We start from the raw sequence: 21,107 nt of genomic DNA, 5'->3' as shown, positions 1-21,107 counted from the left end.
TACACGTGCTCCTACATGGGTTAAATTGCCTCACTGCTCTTTAATCAAACACTCTATTCTCTCTCTTTCCCACTTCAAAGCATGGAAATGCCTGAACAAAACATATGTACATACTATGCTTAAGGTATTACCATGTCAAAGGAGGGGGGGTGAAGACAGTTACAATAGGTTTCACAGCTTCACTATGAACCGCTAACGACAAATTAGTCAAAAATGATTCCATATAATTCCATGTTTTATTCATAAAGATTCTCAGGATTCATTCAACACATATTTCTCAGGCATGCTGTCAGATTGTTTGTCCCACGCTTCCTTATCCAACTTAACCAGAGCAGCAATGAGGGCCCAACAGTCATTCACATTCACACCCGCCCCTCTTTCTCACACACACACACACACACACACACACACACAAGGCACTCAAACAGCACTGTTGTAAAGTAGTCTGATGTAGTCTTGGATAGTTATCAAAAGTAGGCACTTTTGAAGTATTTAGCACTGTTATTTGAGGGTGCCTTTTAAGATACCCTTGGATCCTCTTGTATGAGGTATAATGTTCGCACAGTGCAGGCGGGCCATTTCAAGAACTGATCATTAGCGGGACTATTTGGGTTGGAGCTGGGCTACTTTAAAAACACTAGCCAATCGGAAGACTAATGTTCATCCATGCAAACAAGCAATAGTGGATAATTCTGAATTGAAAACTGTCACTTGAACGATAATTCAGACAAATGTAGTGGAGTTTGTTGCCTCTTTGTTGTGAGGAAAAAGCTTCGATAAAATATGACTCCTAGCTCTGGGTCATTAGAGGAAAGAAAACAATTGTGCATGTCTCAGTCAATTGCAGACATGAGCTCTTTAACAATATCTTCAGATTTCGACTGACCTGAGAATATCTCATACTGACAGTACACTAAGCACAATCCACAGTTGGAGGGGAATGCTGATATAATTATTGGGCTGGAGGAATTTTGTATTCAGATGAATTCAGTGCCAAATAACACTCCTTACTGAACATCTGATGATGCCAAATATTAATGAAGCTGCCAACATATGCATGTTGTTTAAAACCGGATTACATTTAGCTTAAAAGTTTGAATACACGAAGGGAGAGTGGCCTTGTTTTTCCTTACTTCACTAACACAAAGACAGTATTTAATGCATTTCTTTTAACACGAAAAAAATAAGTTAGTGGGTGTCAAGTTTTGAACCATTGTCGGAAGCTCAGTCCGCTCAAAAAGTCCTTCATAATCTGTTCATCAGTTTTTGTTTTCATAAATCATCTGGAGTTGAATTGCACACAGTGAGACGAGGTTACGGCAACAGTTTTAAAAGGAGGCACCGTGAGGAGTCCTAGAAGTCCCTTGTAAGTCCCCAGAGACAGCTGCTCTTTAAAAGCTTGGATCTAAAATGACACCTTATTTCCTATATAGTGCACAGTTGTGTTGTGTTTGCAAACCTTCTGGTCAAAAGCAGTGCACCATACAGGCTTTACGGAGGCAAATTAGCAGCCAGCCATGTTGTGTAGGCTGCCCTGGTTAAATGATCATCGCCTCTGGGGTTTGGTCCTAGTGTCTTCCTGGTGCTGTCTGCCTCAGGGAACCCCAAACGCCAGCAGACGTCCTCTCTCTCCGCACCCAGACGACGCCCCCTTCAGGTGGACTGCAGCGTGATTCGTTGTCCCCTGGGCAGGCTGGCTGGCTGGCTGCTGGAGGGTGAAGCAACGGGTGTTGTCTCTTTACAAGAGTCTGATTAGAGTTGGTTCCTCCCTCTCCGCGGTGGGTCAACGTGGCGCCGCACATGGGACATACGACTGGCGCCGCCGCCATCACCTCTTCTGCTCCCAGATCTCAGCCATGTTCAAGTCCAGCTTTTCAAGTGTCCGCAGTGCCTGGACGTTCTCGGTGTAAAACGCGACATCCACTGTCACCAGCCTGAATTGGGGTAAGAGTAAAGAGGGAGTGGTGCGTGTGGTGGGTCAGAGAAGTTCTTTAGCTGACCCTTCAGAGCAACGTACGTTATCGACTGTGTACACTTAGTAAATATACCATAGAAATGGAAGGGGATGTTTACACAGGCAGCCCAGTTCTGACATTCTTTCCCACAGATTGGTCTTTTGACCAAAGACTACATTAGATGTTTTCACATCCAATCTTTTCCTCGGCTCATCTGATTACCAATAAGAGATTCTCCATTTAGCATATTTTTAAGTCAATAAATTGGATTAATCTGTGTCATGTTTTTGGTTTGGTCAATCAAAACAATCAAACAGAAATAATCTAACTGGATAATTATTTTAATTAAACAAAACAGATCTTGAGAAAAACCCACCCGTGTTGAGGTCCGCCATCATGGTGCACCCCGAGGCGTGCCAGCTGCCTCTTCAGGTGCATTTTAAAGCTAGCGTTGATCCTCAAGAACAACATCTAGGCCCAGAGGGGGAGAGAACCAAAAAGCCCTGCTTACACATCAACACACCTACACCCGTTATGGCAACAAAACATCCTCAAAACCTCAATGTCAGTGTTCACACATGAGTGCAGTTGAAACCTCTGATATTTACTTGACCAAGACTTTGTAACACATCACACGTTTCTCCAGAGAGACGTCACAGTGCTTGGGCTGGTATTAACGCCGTCTCTTACCTGGGCCTGCTCCTCAGGTAACAGCTCGTAGAGAGCTTCATGCATTTTGGCCATTTGCTTGCAGACATTGCGAAAGCAGGCCGAGGGCATGGGGGCCTTGACTTCATACTGGCGGGAGACAAAGTAGACACGCGCGTTAGGCGTCGTGACTGACGACATAGTTAGGAAGACGTTCGTGAGGGGCCTAAAGCGGCACAACGCACCTTTGCTAGCACCTTCTCAAACAAGCTGTCCATGATCGCCACCAGTTTGGAGGAGATCTCCGCTATGTGATCGTTGTAGTCCTGTTGGATGGAGATTGGAGGACTTGAAACTCACTAGGGTCAACATGTCATATTAGTGCAACAGGCTGAGTGTTAATGACGGTCCTCTACCTGACATGTAAAGGTCCCCTTTCTTACTACATGGTGCCAATGCAAGTTTGGGCTGCGTTTACACAGTCCACCCCAATCCGGGTCTTGTTGTTAACGATTGACCGATCCGATCAGCTCTGATGTGAAAACTAGTGATTGGTCAAAAGACCCATTTGTGAAAAATGTAACCTGTGTGTTTGCTCTGTTTACTGTATTTCCATGTTTCCCCCTGTGGCACTATTCGGCAAGGTTCCGTCAGCGGTGGCGGATGAAAAACCACACCAAATAAGTGAAAGGAAAGTCCGTGCCCACCTTGGTGATGTGGTCAAAGTGCCTGAGGACGCTGTACTGCTTGGGCGTCAGTTTGGTTTCAAAGTGGGCCCTGATGACGGGAATGTAGTGAACCACCAACTGCAGACAGCGTGAGGCCAGGGCTGGGGAGAGACACAGGATTATTGGGATTCAGGGCCCTCTAAAAGAACTATGCCCTGCAACAATGGGATGGCTCAGCGTTAGAATATGGCCTACCCAGGTTTTTAGTGGTGATGGTCTTGAGGCCAACCACTTGCAGTGCGCCTGCCCCCAGAACCAACTGGCAGCTCCTGGAGTTGAAGTGCTGTCAAACAGAGAAAGAGGAAGATGGTTCAGTGTTAGTTCAGTATATTTGTCTTTTTGCACGACTGAATAACCTGTAATGTGTATTGAAGTCACTAAGCTAGTTAAAGGTGGTGCTATTACTGCCTGCACAAGCAGGTGACGTTAGCTCGCATTAAGGACGTGGCACACTTGTCCCACCGCTTAGCGTCTTCAATTGCTAGTTGCTAGACGCCAGCTTTGAGCCAATAGGGAGAAGACATACAGACTGTCTACATAGTGTTCCATGCCGACAAGTAATCAATCTTAACGCAACAATCGCTAATCAGATGCTAACTGCACGTGTCTGAGCGCAAACCAAGCCCAATATATGTGCCCAATCCTTTAGCTACAAATGTAGCTACAACAACAGAATATAAACTATAGCATATACAGTTTTGGCTATAACAACTATGGGAATATCTTTGACCATAGCAACTCGCCTTGATAGATCACGCCTCAATCAAAAGCAGTGGTAATAATGAGCGAAACCCAGTTAATTGCGGTAGGGAGCACTTGTACACTGTCTATGATGATAATGTACAAGTGGACAGTTCCCAGAAGCACTCTGTGCAAATCAGGACATAATGTGCATTCTATTCCAAAACAAATAGAAAGAAATAAAACATGGGGAGCTCAATGTCAATTCTCATTTTAAGTCTGTGTATACTGGGATAAGCCAACATAAAAATAAACATGCCCTTTGGTCCAATCTCAGTAGACATTTTCTAGCAGATTGTGAAAAATGAACAAGCAAAATAGAGGTAAAGAACGGGATATTGAGTTAATTGTATGCAATTTGAATGGTTTTCCTTATATAGAAATGTAAAGGTGATCCTAATAAGCGTTTCTAAAATGTTGTTTAAACAATAAAAGGCAACAGGATAATGTTACTGAATAGAATGGTGATATTTTATAATGCAGACAGACATATTTGTTCATTTAAGTTAAGCTATAAATATCACCTATATAGTAATAAATCAGTCAATCCATCAAATGTATTTATAAAGCCCTTTTTACATCAGCAGTTGTCACAAAGTGCTTTTACAAAACACCTGGCCTTAAACCCAAGGAGCAAACAACAGTAGTGTTGAATTTCAGTGGCTAGGAAAAACTTCCTACGAAGGCCAAAATTTAGGAAGAAACGTAGAGAGGAACCAGGCTCAGAAGGGGTAACATTTTTAATAAACCATATTTATTCTCTTTAAAAGGATAAGGCCGAGGAGAGATTAATGGTTAAAGCCAAAGCAACTAATAGAGCTTAATTCTGAGGGTCCAGTGCAGGCAAGCTGGAACTTGCAAGGTCATCAAGACAGCAATCGTGTGAGGATTGTATGTAATCTAGACCAAATGAATGGCTTGCCTGTGGATATTTAGATCAGGGTAGGGTCAGCCCATTACCCTAAATGAGTTCAACCCAACATTTTGAGTAATAATTCTGAGTTCACTGACATTTCGTCCTTTAGATTGGGTAGCACAGTAATCATTTTGGGATTGTTTCAAATGAGGATAGCCCATTTTGAGGCCTATGTAATATTTGTATCACCAATTTTAACCTTTGATCCCATAACGGTCCCACTGAAGTGTGAGGGATCAAAGGTTGGTCTTTATAGTAAAGTGGAATGGGGGAATGATTAATATTAAGGATCAATGAATTTAAAATCAGCATTTTACTTTTAGGTAAACAAATTCCTTCAATCTATGATTCAACGTGTTGTCCTGTAGCTAGCTTAAAACAGATATGAGACACATGTGATATTTTGAAGCCTTGGAAGACTCTGTCCTTTTAGAAGGAACAGTTAGCAAAACTAAAAATGGTAAACATTTCCAGGGGCATTCGACATCTGCCATTTCCCAAAACAGATTTAGGGGAACCTGGCGGTCTTCAGTATGTTACGTCTACTTCTGAGATAGAATTAGTGTCAAGAGGGGGGAGGTTGGCAGGTTCCAGATTGTTAAACGGCAGATGCCAGATTAGGGTTAATAGGGGTTACTTAAAAACTCTAAGGTTTCTAACTTTGTTGTGCAAGATTCCATCTTTGTTTTGCATAAAGTAGGGTTCTGAATCCTGCATTCACTGACACACCAGTCCATCGAAGGGGAACCTCCAAATCCAAACCAAGTCCAGACCTACAAGACACTGCATTGGGACAGTCGTGCCGGGTGCAACGAGGAGGGCGAGTAGGGGCTGGCCCATCCCCAGCCACCGCAGACGGAGAACATCAGCTCCATGAAGGAGAAGCCACCACCTGAAGAGGGGCACCTGACTAAAGGGTCATAGGAGGGTACAGGACAGACAGTACTGTAGCAGGAAACACGCATCAAACGCGGCCACTGAACCTTGAGACTTGAGCCAGACAACACAGCTGGGGCACAGGCTAGGTGAGAATGTTTGTCAAAGGGGGAAACACATCAAGAACGAGGCTGGGAAAGATTTAAGGGGCCGATATATGCCTGAAGACGAAGATGACGACAACACAAATGTAATGGTGCGTAGAATGATACTCTGCCTAAAACATTTGGTGGCAAACCACTGCCGGTTTACTGCACCGTACAGGAACAAAAGTGTCTTTAAACAACTTAAATGCAGTAACTTCCCTATTAATCTGACTACTGCACATTTAGTAGAACAAACAGTGGCGTCTTTCATGGAACTAATGACCAGATTTAGTGGAAAGTTATGAAAGCATGAATCTTGGTGTTTTTGTGTTAATCTCTGCGTTTTTAGCCAATGAAGGTCCTCTCCACTGATGTGCAGCATTATAACTACATCCCAAATTAAATAGCCCTTCTTATTAGGAATAAAGTATTAGAAAAATGTGCAATAATACAAAATCAACAATTACATTATTTTCATTTTTGAATTACTTTAAAAACTCAATAATATTTACTGAATAATCGCTCAGCCCTAGAATGTGGTTGTGCATCTCCACCAGGCAAACAAAACACAAACAAGCTATTTTTGCTCTTGCTTGTGCTCAGTACAGCCAAGCACAGAACAGTATGGGCATGACCAACATTGATGTTAAATAACAATAGCTTTAAAAATGTATAAATGTATATTTCAATGAGGTCAACGTTTCCAAATTCTACTACAAAAGTCAATTAGGCTATTTTGGCAGATTTTGTTGAGAATAAATTTTTCACACAAATAGATAATTGCTTACATTCATTTATTCACACATTAGTTAGGTGAACTATGGTCAAATTCCCCTTACAGTTTGCCAGGTTGGACAACATCTCTTACTATCAGTAAGACTGTTAGCTCTGGGGCAACAGATAACAGGTAGAGCATCTGAGCAGTAACTGAAAGGTTTTAGGATCAAATCCTAGAGCCAACAAGGTAAAATAAGAATGTCCCTGAGCAAGACAGTTAACAAATATTGCTCTGCGCCAACCAGACCACTCACATTTTCAATTCGGAGGGGATGGGTTGAAATAACTCATATTTTGCTCGGGCCATGTTTGCAAGCGACAACGCAATCCTTAATCCCTCACAGGGGGTGGGGGAGTGTTCCTACCTTGAGTAGGTCAGAGAGGCGGGTCAGCATGTCGGTGGCGATGGAGGGGATGTCGTTGACACACTGACAGTACTCCAGGAAGATCCGGATTAATATCAACACCGTCCTGAGGTCGGGCGGGGGGGGGGGGGGGGTAGAGGTAAACATGTCAATAGGTCCAACAGTAGCAACAAACACACTTCTTATCTAAAGAATCTCTCCAGGTGTGATAATGGCATAAACTTTCTTTACGCTCTTTAAAATCACTAATTGTTATTGGACCTCGATGTAGAAAGTCAGTAGATCCAAACTTACCCGACAACAGCATATTTCTGTCCATCAATGCGTAAATAATCACTTGGTTTCCTCTCTTCTGTGCCTGTGGGTAAAGTCAGTGACGGGTAAAGTCAGTGACGGGTAAAGTCAGTGACGGGTAAAGTCAGTGACGGGTAAAGTCAGTGACGGGTAAAGTCAGTGACGGGTAAAGTCAGTGACGGGTAAAGTCAGTGACGGGTAAAGTCAAAAGTACAAGCAGGGCAATGTGTAACTTGCCATACAGCTCCAACAGATTCTCCTTTTAGTAATCCAGCAACAGAAAAAAACAATTACACACTTTATGACTAAACTAACCACACCCTATGTATTTTCTCTCTATTTTTCTTTTGTAATTCTGATCAGAAAAATAACAGGTCTATTCTTTCTCGGGAAGTCAAAAGGCCTCCTTTCGAGGGAATAACAGGGAATAACGGGTTTTAACAGCAGGTTTTGAATGTTCTCTTTTTTAAGATCTCCTCCAAAACCTGCTTGTTGGCTTGTGCAGTATGTCCATGAGACGTCCATGGAGGAGATTTTAGAAATGGTCAACTTTAAAACACACGACTTAAATACATCACATAAAATGTGTATGGCACCACAATCAATTGGGGTTCCCAAACGTTCTGTCTTTGCTATCACAGAACATTTGTTTTTCATGTTGATAATTGTAATTTCACAAAGTTCTATCAAATCGCTTTAGTGGTGGGAGATCAATTTAACCCTTCACTCGCGCCAGCTCGATCCTGCATAGACACAGTCCAACAATACTTTCAAGCGATTTATGAATTTTGAAAAATCATAGATATTGATTGTTATTTCCTTTAAGTGGCATGCTCTGGCAAGGCCACTGGCGCCAAAGGTGAGGTTACCAAATAAAGCCAGTCCGAGGGTGCATGGTAGCAAAGCGTTATAGGAAGCGTAGTATTTCGGTCACCTTGGGGTTTGCGTTCAGGCAGTGTGATCCTGCCATCTGCTATGGAGTTCACCAGGTCCTGGAACTCTGCAGGGACCTCGGCCTGTTTCCAACGCTCATTGTCCAGCAGCAGACTGGAGAAAACACACATTTAGCAGATTTCTGCTTTGGGAATTGCCCCTGTAATACCCTGTGTGCGCGTGTGTATATGTATATATGCTGTCGGCATCCAACTCCAGTACCTGAGCTTGGTCTTGCGCTCCTCGTGGAAGCGGTTGACAAAGCGGTTGGCCTGACTCTGCAGCGCCCCCCTCAGGGAGACGCTGCGTCGGCAGCACAGCTCCTCGGTGTCCCTCACGAACCCCTCCACCGCCTGGGACAGGCACACGAACTCCGCCGAGCTGAGGCGCTCCAGGGAGCCATCCTGGCACGAGAGAGACGATGCTAGGTTACCAACCAGAAGGGCTGACAGGCAGGGTGGCCGTGAAATGACACTTAACTCATCGAGTCAATGGAAATTCAAAACTCCCTATCCAGTCGCACCAGAGGGATTTGGTTCATAATCCAACAGAGACAATCGTTAGCTGAAAGGGGGACTAAAGCCAAAGGCCATTGGTCTTTCTGCCCGTTATGAATCCGGGAGGGTGGCTTGGTAACAGGTACCTTGGCTCTGGCCATGAGAACCTTGACACAGCGATCGTGACTGACGTCCGAGGCAGTGTAGAGCAGCTCCTGGATGTTGTTGGCCACGCGGCCAAGCTCCAGGTCGCTGGGCATCATGTCCTCCCTGCAGGGGACAGACAGGACAGAAATACGGTAACTAGAATGGCCCTGGTCTTTTCATTGCCTTGGTACAGATGACAGATGATACAGAGACCGTTGGGGATGAACAATTTAGCAAAAATAATGACACAAAGGTGATAAAGGTTTGTCTTCTTAGGATCTGTGGCGTTAGAGTCTTCCTGCTGAAAACTCTCCATCTGATGTTTTTGTTTTAATCTCCGTTAAAGTGAATTGTTAAAGTTTGCCGTTTGTCAATTTGTGAGAACTCTGACATCAAAATGGTGGTTTACATGTTGGGCGAGACATTTCAGGCGATTTAATTCGCTGTGGAACTTGAACACAGATGCCAATGTAGCCCAGGCGCACCGGCGTTTCCAGAGTGCAACCGCAAACATTGCAGCACGCGATGGATTAGCCCAGACACTAGGCACCAAAAAGCCTGGTGTCTTCTGTGCACACTAAACATTTATACCAACAGCCTATCGGCCAAACAATAACCCTCATGGAGCGAGCCCTAGTTTTATCATTAGGCTTACTGTGTTACTCCCCATAGTTTGATAGTTTATCTAGCATATTCTTGTTTGCGTGTATAGCTAGTTGTTTTATTCTCATTTGTAATGCTTACGTAAATCGTTTTCTGGGTTGTATTATTCTTAATTGAAGTGGTTGATGAGTCCAACATAGCTGTAGAAGAACTTGGGCCCGCTCTCCATCCCTCAATACGAGAACCACTGGTTCACAACGATAGACTGACAGACCCAATGAATAGGTCCATTGATACAGGCACAAATCCGGCAGGTGGGTCAAAATAAAATATAATTTTGTTTGCTCGGCTAGGAAAATCTTGTTTTATTGACTAGCTGACTGAATGGGGTGTGTTTTCAATGTAAGACACGTTTGACAACTTGGAAAAATTACAAGCAAATGTCTGCAGGCTAAACATTTGCAGATGTTTTAGTTGCAAAGGTGCAAACTACTCACTTGTGAAAGGCACTCATTCAAATTACCTCGGTGAACTCTGTCTTTCTAGCTACTGTTTTATGTTAACCAAAACGGTAGGTATGTCTGGGCATCTCTGCTTAGACTGCTGCCCCCGCGACCCGGCCCCGGATAAGCTGAAGATGATGGATGGACTGCTGAATGAACTTGAAACCTGAACTTGATTGGTGAAGGTTCAGAATGTCCATTTGGTAATATAAGCAGTAACTCACGAGATGCTGGCACCCCCTCCTGGCTGGAAGGTGTGCTCCCTGCTGGAGGATGATTCAGTAGTCCCCGAGGCAGAATCACTACCACAACCGTCCAGCCGCAACTGAGACTGCCTGGGCCCCACAACGGAGCTCTGTTCCTGGCCACCCTGCTGTTTGAGCCCCACAGCGGAGCTCTGCTCCTGGTCCACCTGCTGCTTGGGCCCCACGGCGGAGCTCTGCTCCTGGCCCCCATTGCCACCCTGGAGGAGTTGAGCTTCATTGAGTGCATCACTGATGAACAGGCCCTCGTGGGTGAGGTAAGCCAGCTCTGCTTCCCCCTGGGAGAGCGGGGTCCCCGGGGCCTGGGCTTGGGCCCCCGCCTCAGCCCGCTCCAGCTCCAGAAGACGGCTCTTCTGGTTGCTGTCCAGAGCCTCCAGTACCACGTTTCTCACTACACTTAGTGTTGCCTAGGGGGGCACAATGAGAACATTCTGTAAACTTCTAGAGCGTTCCAGAAAATAACTACAACAAATCATAAAAGACATAAACCTGAGCGTTAAGGAAGTAACTATGTACTGAGACCCAGTAACGCATGTTAAAAACCTGCTTTGAACAAAGTAGTATCACAAACTAAGACAACATAGTCCCTCTCCTTTTAACAGGAACTTGCTGTTTGCTGTTTTTTGCAAAAATAATAGTGACATCGTCTGTTGCCTATTAAAAGAGAGCATTAACTCTGCCCCCCCCCTGCGATAAGAGGTGATGTCTGTGACAGGCGCTTGTATTATTTTAGAGAGATTCTCACCTTGATCCTCTTCAGGAAAAGAATGAAGTTCTCAAACACAGACTTTAAAAGCTGGAACCACTGTGGGAAAGTCATCAGACGCATCCGGTCTGCCAGCCTGACCAAACGTAAGCAGTCACATTTATTAGTGCAAATCGGAGCTAAGCGGTTAGCAACAGATTTTTTTATTTTACTATTAAAACAGACATTACTAGAGAGTACTAAAGCATTGTACAGTGTACACACAAAAATATACAGCACCCTCCACAATTATCATCCTAGGTAAATATGAACAAGGTGGTGGAAATGTAATAGCTGATAATGATCGATTATCTACCAAAATATCCTATGAATCTTACTTGAGTGAAAATTGTTCAAAGAAAAAGTAATCAAGAAATATTAGAATTAAAAACATGCCAAAATTATTGGCACCCCTAGAAAATCTTACGAAGAAAATCTTATTGAAGTATATTCTGATTCAAGAACCAGGAGGTTTTAGGCCAAAACCTTTCTGTCTTTACCAGAAAGCTAAAACTGGGCCGTCGTTCGATCTTCCAGCAGGATAACAATCCACATGAAAATGGTTTACTGACCACAGAATCAAGCAATGGCCATCACAGTCCCCTGACACAAACCCTATTGAAAACTTAAGGGGTGAACCGAAGAAGAGAGTCCACAAGCTCTCTACATCAGAGTCGTTGCTTCTGTACAGTAAAATTGTTTCAACTCCCTATCTGTTCTCAGACTTCACTGAAAATTATTAAAGACGACACAGATCTTAAGGGGCAGCAAAAATTGCGGCACGCGTGTTTGAATATCAATCTGATATTCAAACAACATAAATTCCAAGCCTTTTTTGTAAAGATTTGCTTAGGATAGACAAACACAAATATATATACACACACATTTTATATATTATAAACAAATGAGATAGATAGAGATATGATATATTGATATATAGATATGATATATTGATATCTATATATCTATATATAGATATATCTATAGATATAGATATAGATATCTATCTCTCTATATCTATATCTATCTATATCTATATCTATATATCTAATTATATTCCTATCTATCTATATCTATCTCCATCTAATAGAAACATACATCTGACAGAAAATACAATTCAAGCCATGGGTCCCCATCTACAGCCATGGGATACTTTTTGGACAGATTGTTGGGAGGCAGAACAAAACCTATCAATTCAAACCTTTATTCCAAATAAAATCACCCAAAAATTGAAATTGTCCTCCCATTGCTGCCGGCGGAATCCCCTCTTTCTAAACAATACCTTTCCACCTGACAATCTGTAATGTTACACTCTTAAAACAAACCTCATGACATTTCCGTCATATTAACAGGAACAAACTTGTCCACATTTACCCAGCCTTCGTCAGTCTGGCTACGGAATGGCAGCTTGACAGATTTACAGTGTCCATTGTTTAGTCAACCATAACCCTAACTGGTTATCTTAATGCTGAGCCAGGGATTCTGAGAAACGTTCACCACAGCTCCAGGGCAATTCTGTCACTCAAAGCCAAACCAAATACGTCAGCATGCAACATTGTACTCACTTGGTGACTACGTCCGGGTCGATTTCTTCAATCCGTGACACAGAGTCAACGACACACTGCGGGAGGAAGGAGTATTACTTCCCATATCTTTTTTTACTCATTCAAAAATATATTACTTGTTTGAGGATCTCATGAAAAGACAAGAGTGGAATTGGCAGAGGAAAGGAAACATTTAAGTACATACTTTGTAGATAGGTCAACACAACAACAGCCTTATCAACAAAAGCAAAAAGAAAAATGCACCATTTGCGCTTGAAAAAAATAAGCGCTGATGAAAGCTTCTAGTTGAAGAGCATTTTGCAGTTTGTTCAGAACTGACAAGAATGTTGACTGTAGGAGGTTTTGACTTTAGGGACAACCAGAGCGAGGTATCAATCCAGAGGGCAGCGTTCTGTCAGGAGGGACGATACTGAGCAGAGAACTGAAGTGGGCAATTTCCTAAGAGGGATTTAAGACATTTGCTGATTCCAGTGAGTCTGGTGCGCGTCTCGCTACGCCAGCACATCAGAGCGCAAAGAGCGCAAACCTCCATGACGCGCTGGAAGTCTCCCTTTCATACGAGCGCATGGTGTTCAGCACAGATGAGGGACACTTCATTGTGCGGAATGAAAAACAGATCGTAGATTTGAACAAACCTGCCTCCCCACTCAGCATCAGCGTTCATGATCATAAAGTGGGAGTCGGTCACAGACGCTTTCCGTTCCCGTCTCACCTGTGTGACGATGCTTTTGGCGGCCAGGATCATCTCGTCGCTGTAAATGTCCAGGAAATCCAGCTTCCGCTGTCTCAGCAGGCCAAACACCAGAGACTCCAGCCTGTCCTGTGTCGACACGCATATAGGAAATACCTATTCAATACCTATTGGGGTTTAGTTATGCATACTGCTGTGCCAAGCAAAAAAAGCAGAAACTGCACATTAGGTCCAACACATTTAAAAGATTGCAGTCTGGAACTTTTGTGATTAACAAAATACATGTTTCTATCTCGTTTGGGCTGGATGTGAAATATGTAGTATATATGTGCATAAGGTATAACACTATCATACCTGCATTTTGTTGTACTGTACTTGTTCGGTGACAGTAAAGTTGAATCTAATCTACCTCAGTTAGCCACAATATTCCAAATTTGAAAGCGAGTTGTTTTTGGGGACCAATTTTGGCTCAACAGGGACACTTTTACAAACAGTAGCAAAAAAAAAGAAGAAATTGCACATTGCATCTTTACATATGATCTATATGAAACATGCTGTCTCCAGTGTTTTACATATGACCTTTATGAAACATGCTCTCTCCAGTGATTTCTATATGGGAAAATGGGAGTCATGTGGGCAATAACTGTATGAATATTCTGTGAAAACATGGAAAAAGGCCTTCGTTGGCATCACTCACTTCAGTTGAGGCAGTTTTCCTTGTTTTTACAGAGCTTGGGTCTGTAGTTTATAAGGTTTCTCTTCATATTGTTTACTATTCTGGCCTTATGCAAGTATACATCTGACTATAATATACAGTACACATTTGACTATAAGAAAAACCATCATATTAACAGATTTTAGCCTTGAAAAGAGTGACGGCTAAAGGAAATGGTGACGTTAGGGATGACTAAGTTGTAAGACAACATACAATCACATCTCCACTATTATTTCCATTCATCCAAGAGAAACATTTCAGCAAACGCAGTAAATTATCTTTAAATACCAAGCTACGAATAAAGCAAGTATTAACTCACATCCTGCCATACACCCCATAATCACAAAGAGTAAGGGAATTAGCAATTTTGCCACAGAATTTTCCTAGAAAGAGGATACATCACAAATCTCTGGTAGAAACTGTAACTCAATGCAGAAACATTAACTTCAGAAGACTCTGATCTATCCACTTAATGTTATGAACCAATTTCACAAAATGAACACAATGATTTACTTCGGATTCAGATCATCTTCTGATTCGGATCACTACCAATTCATTAAAAAGGGTTGTGATTTCCTTGATTCCGAGTAGCAACCTGTTTGGGAAGACCCACCTTTATCGAGACTGAACGTTTGCATTGCAACTCTGAAAACTGTGACATCTGTGACAAAACAAACAACAACCAAACACCAACCACGGATCGCAGCTCGTTCTCAATTCATAATTCAAATGCTCAAAACTCTGGATGGTCGTTTAAAGATACAGACCTTCTCCATAACCTGGCCCTCCTCGTCCAGGCTTCTACTGAGGTCACTTCTGGAGTACATGCTGAAGTCCTCTACCATCATCTTGTCAATCAGCTTCTCCAGCTCACACAGCTGTGAGCCCAAGTGTCTGCAGGTGAAGAGAGATGTGGCACAGGGTTAATGGCCAAATATACTCACCCACATTTTCTAGAGCACCCCCCCTTCAATATTTTTGATGACACGCACGTCGGGCATCAAACCCCCGACCGTGGCGCGTCGGCCTCCCGGTCCGCTGCGCCTGTCTCACCAACCTGAAGCTGTGTATCCCCTGTAGCTCCTGCTGCAGGACCTCCTTGGTGGTGGCGATGAGCTCCAGGGCCCCCACGAACTCCGAGGTGGAGAGCAGCAGCTGCACCGTGGGCTGGGTCTGGTGCACCGCCGCCATCAGCTTCAGCTTGTTGTGCAGCCGCACGCAGTTGGAGCGCGTCAGCGCCTGGCGCAGCGCCCGCAGGGGCCCCTCGCACATGACCCGCTCGATGGCGGCCGTGCGGCCCCGGAGGACCGCCACGGAGCGCGTGGTCTGGGTGAGCCGGTCCTGGAGCTCGTGCTGGGAGGACATGGCGTGGAAGAAGGCCTCGGAGCGTAGGGAGATCTGCCGGGCGATGCTCACCTCCACCACGTCCAGGTAGTGGCTCAACTGAGGGAGACACGGGGCGGAGTGAGGGAGGAGCCGACGGAGGGCAGGAAATGAGTGAACCAATGAAGCCATTTTTCGGTGGAAATATTATTTATTTTTTGCTGAGAGAGCAGTGCGCCGAAGCAGTGGCTTAAGGCCGAGGTCGCACGGGACTCGATCGTTTATTCACATTATCACCGGCTCACCTTTTCCTGTAGCAATCGCGACGACACCACGTCCCGGCTGGTCTTTCCGCCAGCGCTGTTGAAATGGGACCACGGTAGGACTGCGTTAAAGGTCGCCGGGTCGTCCAGCGCAAAGTCAGGCTTCATGAAGATCTGTTCAGGCCAGAGTTAGGCAGATGTTAATCGTAGGCGACCAGAGCAGGTGCTTGGCGCTAGTTTAAGATAGATTAAGGTTATACAAGGAGGTGTCAATTAAATAAGTAAATGGTATTGATGAGATTGGAAGCATACAATCAAGAGGCCAAATAAATAAATACACTGTTTAAAAAGGCTGCCACGACAGCTCGCATCGTTTTAACACAAAACAAGTGACACGCATTACCCTGGGGACCTGCTCCAACTCGCCTCTTGATTTGTCTACACAGAAGAGAAAGCGAAAGAGCACGTTCAAAACCAGAAAAAGGAAACAGGGACAAAGGCTGGTGACTGAACATGGACAACAAGAATTGTTTTCACACAGTCTCGATCAGTCACAAAAGCAACTGTCATGGCCGGTCAATAATGCATTACCATGGTGGTTTGTGATGCTGGAAACAGCATCCAGCTCATCCTTGTTGGGACAGATATTCTTGCACCGCTCGTGGATTCTCTCCCTCTACAGAGAAACACCAAACAATAAAAGATTTACAGTGGATTCAGGTTTTTTTTTGGGCAGCAGGGTTATGGTTAAAGTATTTGACCAGTTCCCAAAAGGTTACTAGAACTAATTCCAGTCAGCATGTTTGAAAATCTAGTCTTAAATTTACCATTATTATTTTCAGTTGTTGCTGCAAATAAGAATGAGTTTCCTGTCACACTTAGCTGGTGTTGCAAATGTTCTTAGAGCTATTTAGACCATGAGCATAAGGGAAGAGGACAAAACTTGGAAGTAGTTCTCAAGTCTATTTAACTGGCAGTTGCACTGTTCGTGAAATTGTCCCATGTGCCGAATACAACAGGTATAGACTATACCAGTCAAATGTGCAGTTAAAACAAAGGACAAAAAAGGATATAAAAAGGATTGGCTGGTATACACACAGGTAGTGAATACATTGTTCACTATGCATCACATTAAAAAAAAAGCCAACCCATAATGAATTCAGGTCAGACATGGCCTCTGCTTCTGAATAATTGAAAGTGGACACCCGAGCCAGAGTCTGTTACCTGAGCCGTTTCCTGCAGGTAGGGGGCAAAGTGTTCCTTTGTGATGCTGGGGAGGTAAAAGGAGGGCATGACTTCCGTCTCGGCAAACTCCAGGCCCCATGTTTTGGTGAAGAAGTCAGACTCCCTTTTGGCCAGCCGTGGGTCGTTCAAGGCAGCCGGCAGATTCACCTTAGAGTTGTACACTGTCCACCTGTGCTGGTCAACCACCACCGACGGTCCTTCACACAGCCCCCGGGACACCTCGCCTGAAGGGGCACGTGGGAGTTGAAGACACAAGTATTCACTAAAGCCCCTGGCTGTTCGGGGCATCCAGAGGCCTCGGATTAAATGTGTTTAGCAGCAAACAAGAGACACAAGATTGAACTGCTGGCTTTCATGATAATCGGATAACAGTTTCATGATAACAGTTTCATGATAATGGCTTTTATGATAATCGGATAACAGTTCATCACCCAATAACTGTTTTGAAATCCTTGTTTAAATGTATTATTTGCAAAGACTTACTAAATCATTTCTTCATTTGGCTTAAAAAGTTTGATAAACCATTCATGTATTTATTTGCATTAAATGTGCAAATGCCACTAGGCTTTGAGCAAGTGCTTCGGAAATGTATCTGGTGGGAAAACATGTTTTTCAAAACACACCACGTGAGAGATTTCACATGGAGGAAATATTTGCTAGTGATTTTTGCATACCACAATAACCATGGGTTGGTAATGAGTAGCACTGTACCTTTGTGACTGCAGAATGGCTCCTTGCAGATTGTAAGTACGGTGAATAAGCTGTGCAGTTCTTAAAAGAAATGGGCTTTTCCCCTGAACCATTTACCGCATATATACTTTGTTAATAGCAACAAGCGGTTAGAATTTAATGTTTATTATCACATATTAAATTTTTCAAACTAAACTGGACATTTGCTATTTAACATGATGTGTTTTGTTAGGGGAGGAGTGCACACGTTATTTTTCCATTCAAGGGACTGTTGACATGTTTGTTCAAATATTTTCAATGTCGCGGAGGGTCTCACCTTCAACGCGTTCGCACGAGCAGTTATCTTGTACAACCCTTAGCCTGCCATAACTGTAAGCTAGTTCTTTACCCATGGGCTCCTTGGGGCAGACGTCGGGCAGTGAGCGGATGGGCCTGGGGTGTCGTGAGGAAGGGTCCCTGTCCTTCCGGAACATCCCATCGTTGCCTCCACTGCTGGGATGAGGCACTGGGGAGGAGCTGTGACTGGAGGCCATGACATCAGGGCACCTCTCCACCGAAGTCAGCTGAGGTAAGAAACAGTCAGACGGTACTGACACACAACAGAGGGCTAAACATCAACCCTGAGAATCTAGATAATATATAAACAATAAACCAGACCACAGGAAGTGTTATGAATCCAAGGACACTGAAACCGGGAAAAGAAATATAACAATGCTTGAAGAGTAAGAAAATAGTGGAACAGCTATTTTAAAATGAAAGGCACCATTTTAATTAAAAGGTCAGGGCATGATTTCCGTACTTAGTTCCTAGCAGAAGTGAAAGTGCTGATGCTATAGCACTGTCGCTCGGAAATTTCAGTTACAGAGTTGCAGGTGTTAAATCTGAACTGTGAAAGACAATTCCTGCTAACACACTTCCTTATTGTTTAGAGTACTGGTTCGTCTGCATAACTAAACCTGTCCTAAACAACATTATCTAGTAAGAATAAAAACAGGCTGGTTTGAATCCTTAATGCTGATGGAAAGCCATGGTGTATGAGACTGCAACCTGAGATTACTATTAAAAACCAGTTGCCAGCACAAGAGTATATTGCTAATTACCACACCCACTTGTACCTTATTACATGAATATACTGAAGGAGGAAATCTTGAATTTGCTCTACTGGCCATATACCACAAAGCGTTGTGCCTCTTTCTTTAGGTAATACCATGAGTATAACAAAAAATACTGTATGGTTTTAACTGTGAGCTGGTATCAGGTTTATAATGGCTATGAGTATCCTCTTAGATGTTATATATGGCCTATATGAGATCAGATAGGCTACTATCTCTATCCTGGCTCTCTGTGTGTTGGAACAAAAACTTTCTTGTTCCTTATAGCAGAGGTAATTAACTATCAGTGATTAAAGATAAAAAGCCTAGAAAAACTAGGCTTGCATTAGAACTCTGACGAGTAGGCAGTGCTGTAAGTACAGTGCTGTGCGAGACTTCGATTCAGTAGCTTGGGCGGGTACCTTGTATACCCCATAGCGGCTGTCAATATGTTGATTAATGCTGTCACTTTCAATAACGTGCAATATCTAATGAATAGTGAGATAAGCAAATACATTACTTACACCAACATTACCTGCATATCAAAGCACTGAACACATTAATTGGACTACAGGAAAGTTGAGGAGTAAGAATCACACAATTACTTAATGTGAATGGCTAAAGTCAATAGGCTTTCGCTTGCTGAGACCGAGGGACAGTTGTAATTAAATGGAAGTGTAAAATACAAAATGTCAAGAAAATATTTGACCTGTCTGCTATATCTGCGATGATAGGGTTATCAATACGAATTATTACCTAAGTAAGTGACCTACTGTGCAGTCAGTTGCTGGTACGCATCTGTTCACATGATTTTCGCCTGACATTATAAAATCTACAGTACAATCTACAGACCCTGCAATCTACAGTACAGTGTCTGGGTGCTTTCATCATCAGACTACTACAGTAAGCTATGTAGACAACTCCAGCTGGGGAGCAAGAAAACAAAACAGCAGTATAGAGTTAATCGAACTACAATCCAAAGTAGCTAAGCCGCCAATTCATTGAGCAACGTCAGTCAGGTACTATCAGTATTCCTCTACCTGGCTAGATAGTTAGCCAAGTTAGCTAGATAATTAACAGTAATAATAAGCCCAAATATTCACATCCCCCTTTCTTAATTTAACACACTTTACCATTAATTATCTCAGTATTTCTAAGAATGTCTCCTTGATCGTTAATATTCGCGGATCTAGTTATGTACACACGACACCCGCGGCCTAGAGAGACCAGCTAGTTTTACACGTAGACTGATTATCAAAGCTAACAAAATGTTAGCCCGCTACGTTAGCCATGTCATTGACAGCAGACAGGCACAGTCGGAAACAGTTCACGCATAATGCATGACTGCTGAGTATCTTTAACAGTGTTTTTACAAGGATTAAAATAGAATAAGAAAGATGCGATAGCTATCTCTGGTACCTGTGGTTACAAACACAGCAGGTCTTGCTTCTTCGTTCCACCATCACAATAACATTAAACAAACCAGGAGAAAACATTCAGCAAACCTTGACAGACCCACCTCCACCGGTACGATAACCATAATGCTTTGCGCGAATATAACCCTGCAGTTGCAAGTTTCATCACGGCTCACTACTGCCATCTCCTGCTCATTACACCACCATTTGCCCCTCGCAAGGGTGAAGGTCTCAAATATTGTAAAATGCTTTGTAAACAACAGTCGAAATAATAACTTTTCTAAGAACATAAAGTTAGAAAAAGAGATCGGAATAGAATATACAAATTAATACAAAACGTAAAAAAAAAAAAATACTAGGGGTGGATTTCTGTGTGCATACTTCATTATCTTGCTGCATCGCACTTCTGAGTTTCATTCTGTTTTTGTAAGTCATAAACTGGATGTGATTGGAAATCCAGCCAGGACACTGGGGTTTAATTATCCAACTCTACAGTAAGAGCCTTGGGAAAGGCCACAGAATATCAGGACACTTTCAATGTCCCATCCAAAAGAAGGAATCTACTATTGCCATGGGGTATTGGTATTTGATTGTTAAACTAGATAAAGAGTGCCCCCTACTGGAACTCCCTTGGCATATTTGTCCAGCTTCTAATTAATGTAAAAAAATCAAGTGATCGTAATTTTTATAAATCATAAATGTAAAGTTTTTTGAAATTCACAAAACTTACAAAAGGAGAGTTTTTTGAAAAAATCTATTGCCTCTTGGGAACAGCATAGCCTGTAAGGGTCTCATTCTATTATTTTATTTTTTTCAAGTTATCTGATGTTTGACAGAGGGGGACACATTTAACATGTCAAACCTGTTACCCTGAATTCACATTGTAAATCATTTAAATAATGAAACAACTGTTTGAAACTAAACATCTGCCATCAGTGCTGACCATGCAGTCTCATTAGCGTCATCACATAT

The 21,107-nt window shown here is 43.0% G+C and overlaps 1 protein-coding gene across 2 annotated transcripts; it reads right to left on the bottom strand.

Annotated features, from left to right (window-relative positions):
• Positions 1-217: 217 nt before the first annotated feature.
• vps54 (VPS54 subunit of GARP complex) lies at positions 218-20,256 on the bottom strand. 2 transcript variants are annotated; one of them, XM_010889268.5, is made up of 23 exons: positions 20,140-20,256; positions 18,018-18,192; positions 16,919-17,163; positions 16,286-16,370; positions 16,098-16,132; positions 15,737-15,868; positions 15,166-15,551; positions 14,876-15,002; positions 13,415-13,522; positions 12,703-12,758; positions 11,138-11,234; positions 10,354-10,799; positions 9,023-9,146; positions 8,602-8,783; positions 8,381-8,493; positions 7,447-7,510; positions 7,153-7,258; positions 3,527-3,614; positions 3,311-3,432; positions 2,849-2,929; positions 2,646-2,753; positions 2,332-2,426; positions 218-1,934 (listed from the first exon to the last, which is right to left on the bottom strand). In XM_010889268.5, exons 2-23 carry the CDS (start codon positions 18,160-18,162, stop codon positions 1,829-1,831), a joined length of 3,051 nt encoding a protein of 1,016 aa, XP_010887570.1. In that variant the 5' UTR covers positions 18,163-18,192; positions 20,140-20,256; the 3' UTR covers positions 218-1,828. The 2 variants fall into 2 exon arrangements, with proteins under 2 accessions (XP_010887570.1, XP_010887569.1); XM_010889267.4 differs by having other exon boundaries at positions 18,018-18,218; positions 20,140-20,245.
• Positions 20,257-21,107: the final 851 nt, after the last annotated feature.

This window comes from Esox lucius, chromosome 9 (genome assembly GCF_011004845.1).
Source record: "Esox lucius isolate fEsoLuc1 chromosome 9, fEsoLuc1.pri, whole genome shotgun sequence".
Classification (NCBI taxonomy): domain Eukaryota; kingdom Metazoa; phylum Chordata; class Actinopteri; order Esociformes; family Esocidae; genus Esox; species Esox lucius.
Note: the sequence above shows the minus strand (reverse complement) of the source record. Positions and strands in the feature narration are given on the sequence as shown.

Excerpts from the sequence above, each read along its gene's own strand:
- vps54 (XM_010889268.5), bottom strand. The coding sequence starts at position 18,162 with ATGGCCTCCAGTCACAGCTCCTCCCCAGTGCCTCATCCCAGCAGTGGA. Across the intron at positions 17,164-18,017 it reads CTGCCCCAAGGAGCCCATGG|GCGAGGTGTCCCGGGGGCTG; the intron begins GTAAAGAACTAG and ends GTGCCCCTTCAG. Across the intron at positions 3,433-3,526 it reads CATCACCACTAAAAACCTGG|CCCTGGCCTCACGCTGTCTG; the intron begins GTAGGCCATATT and ends GTCTCTCCCCAG.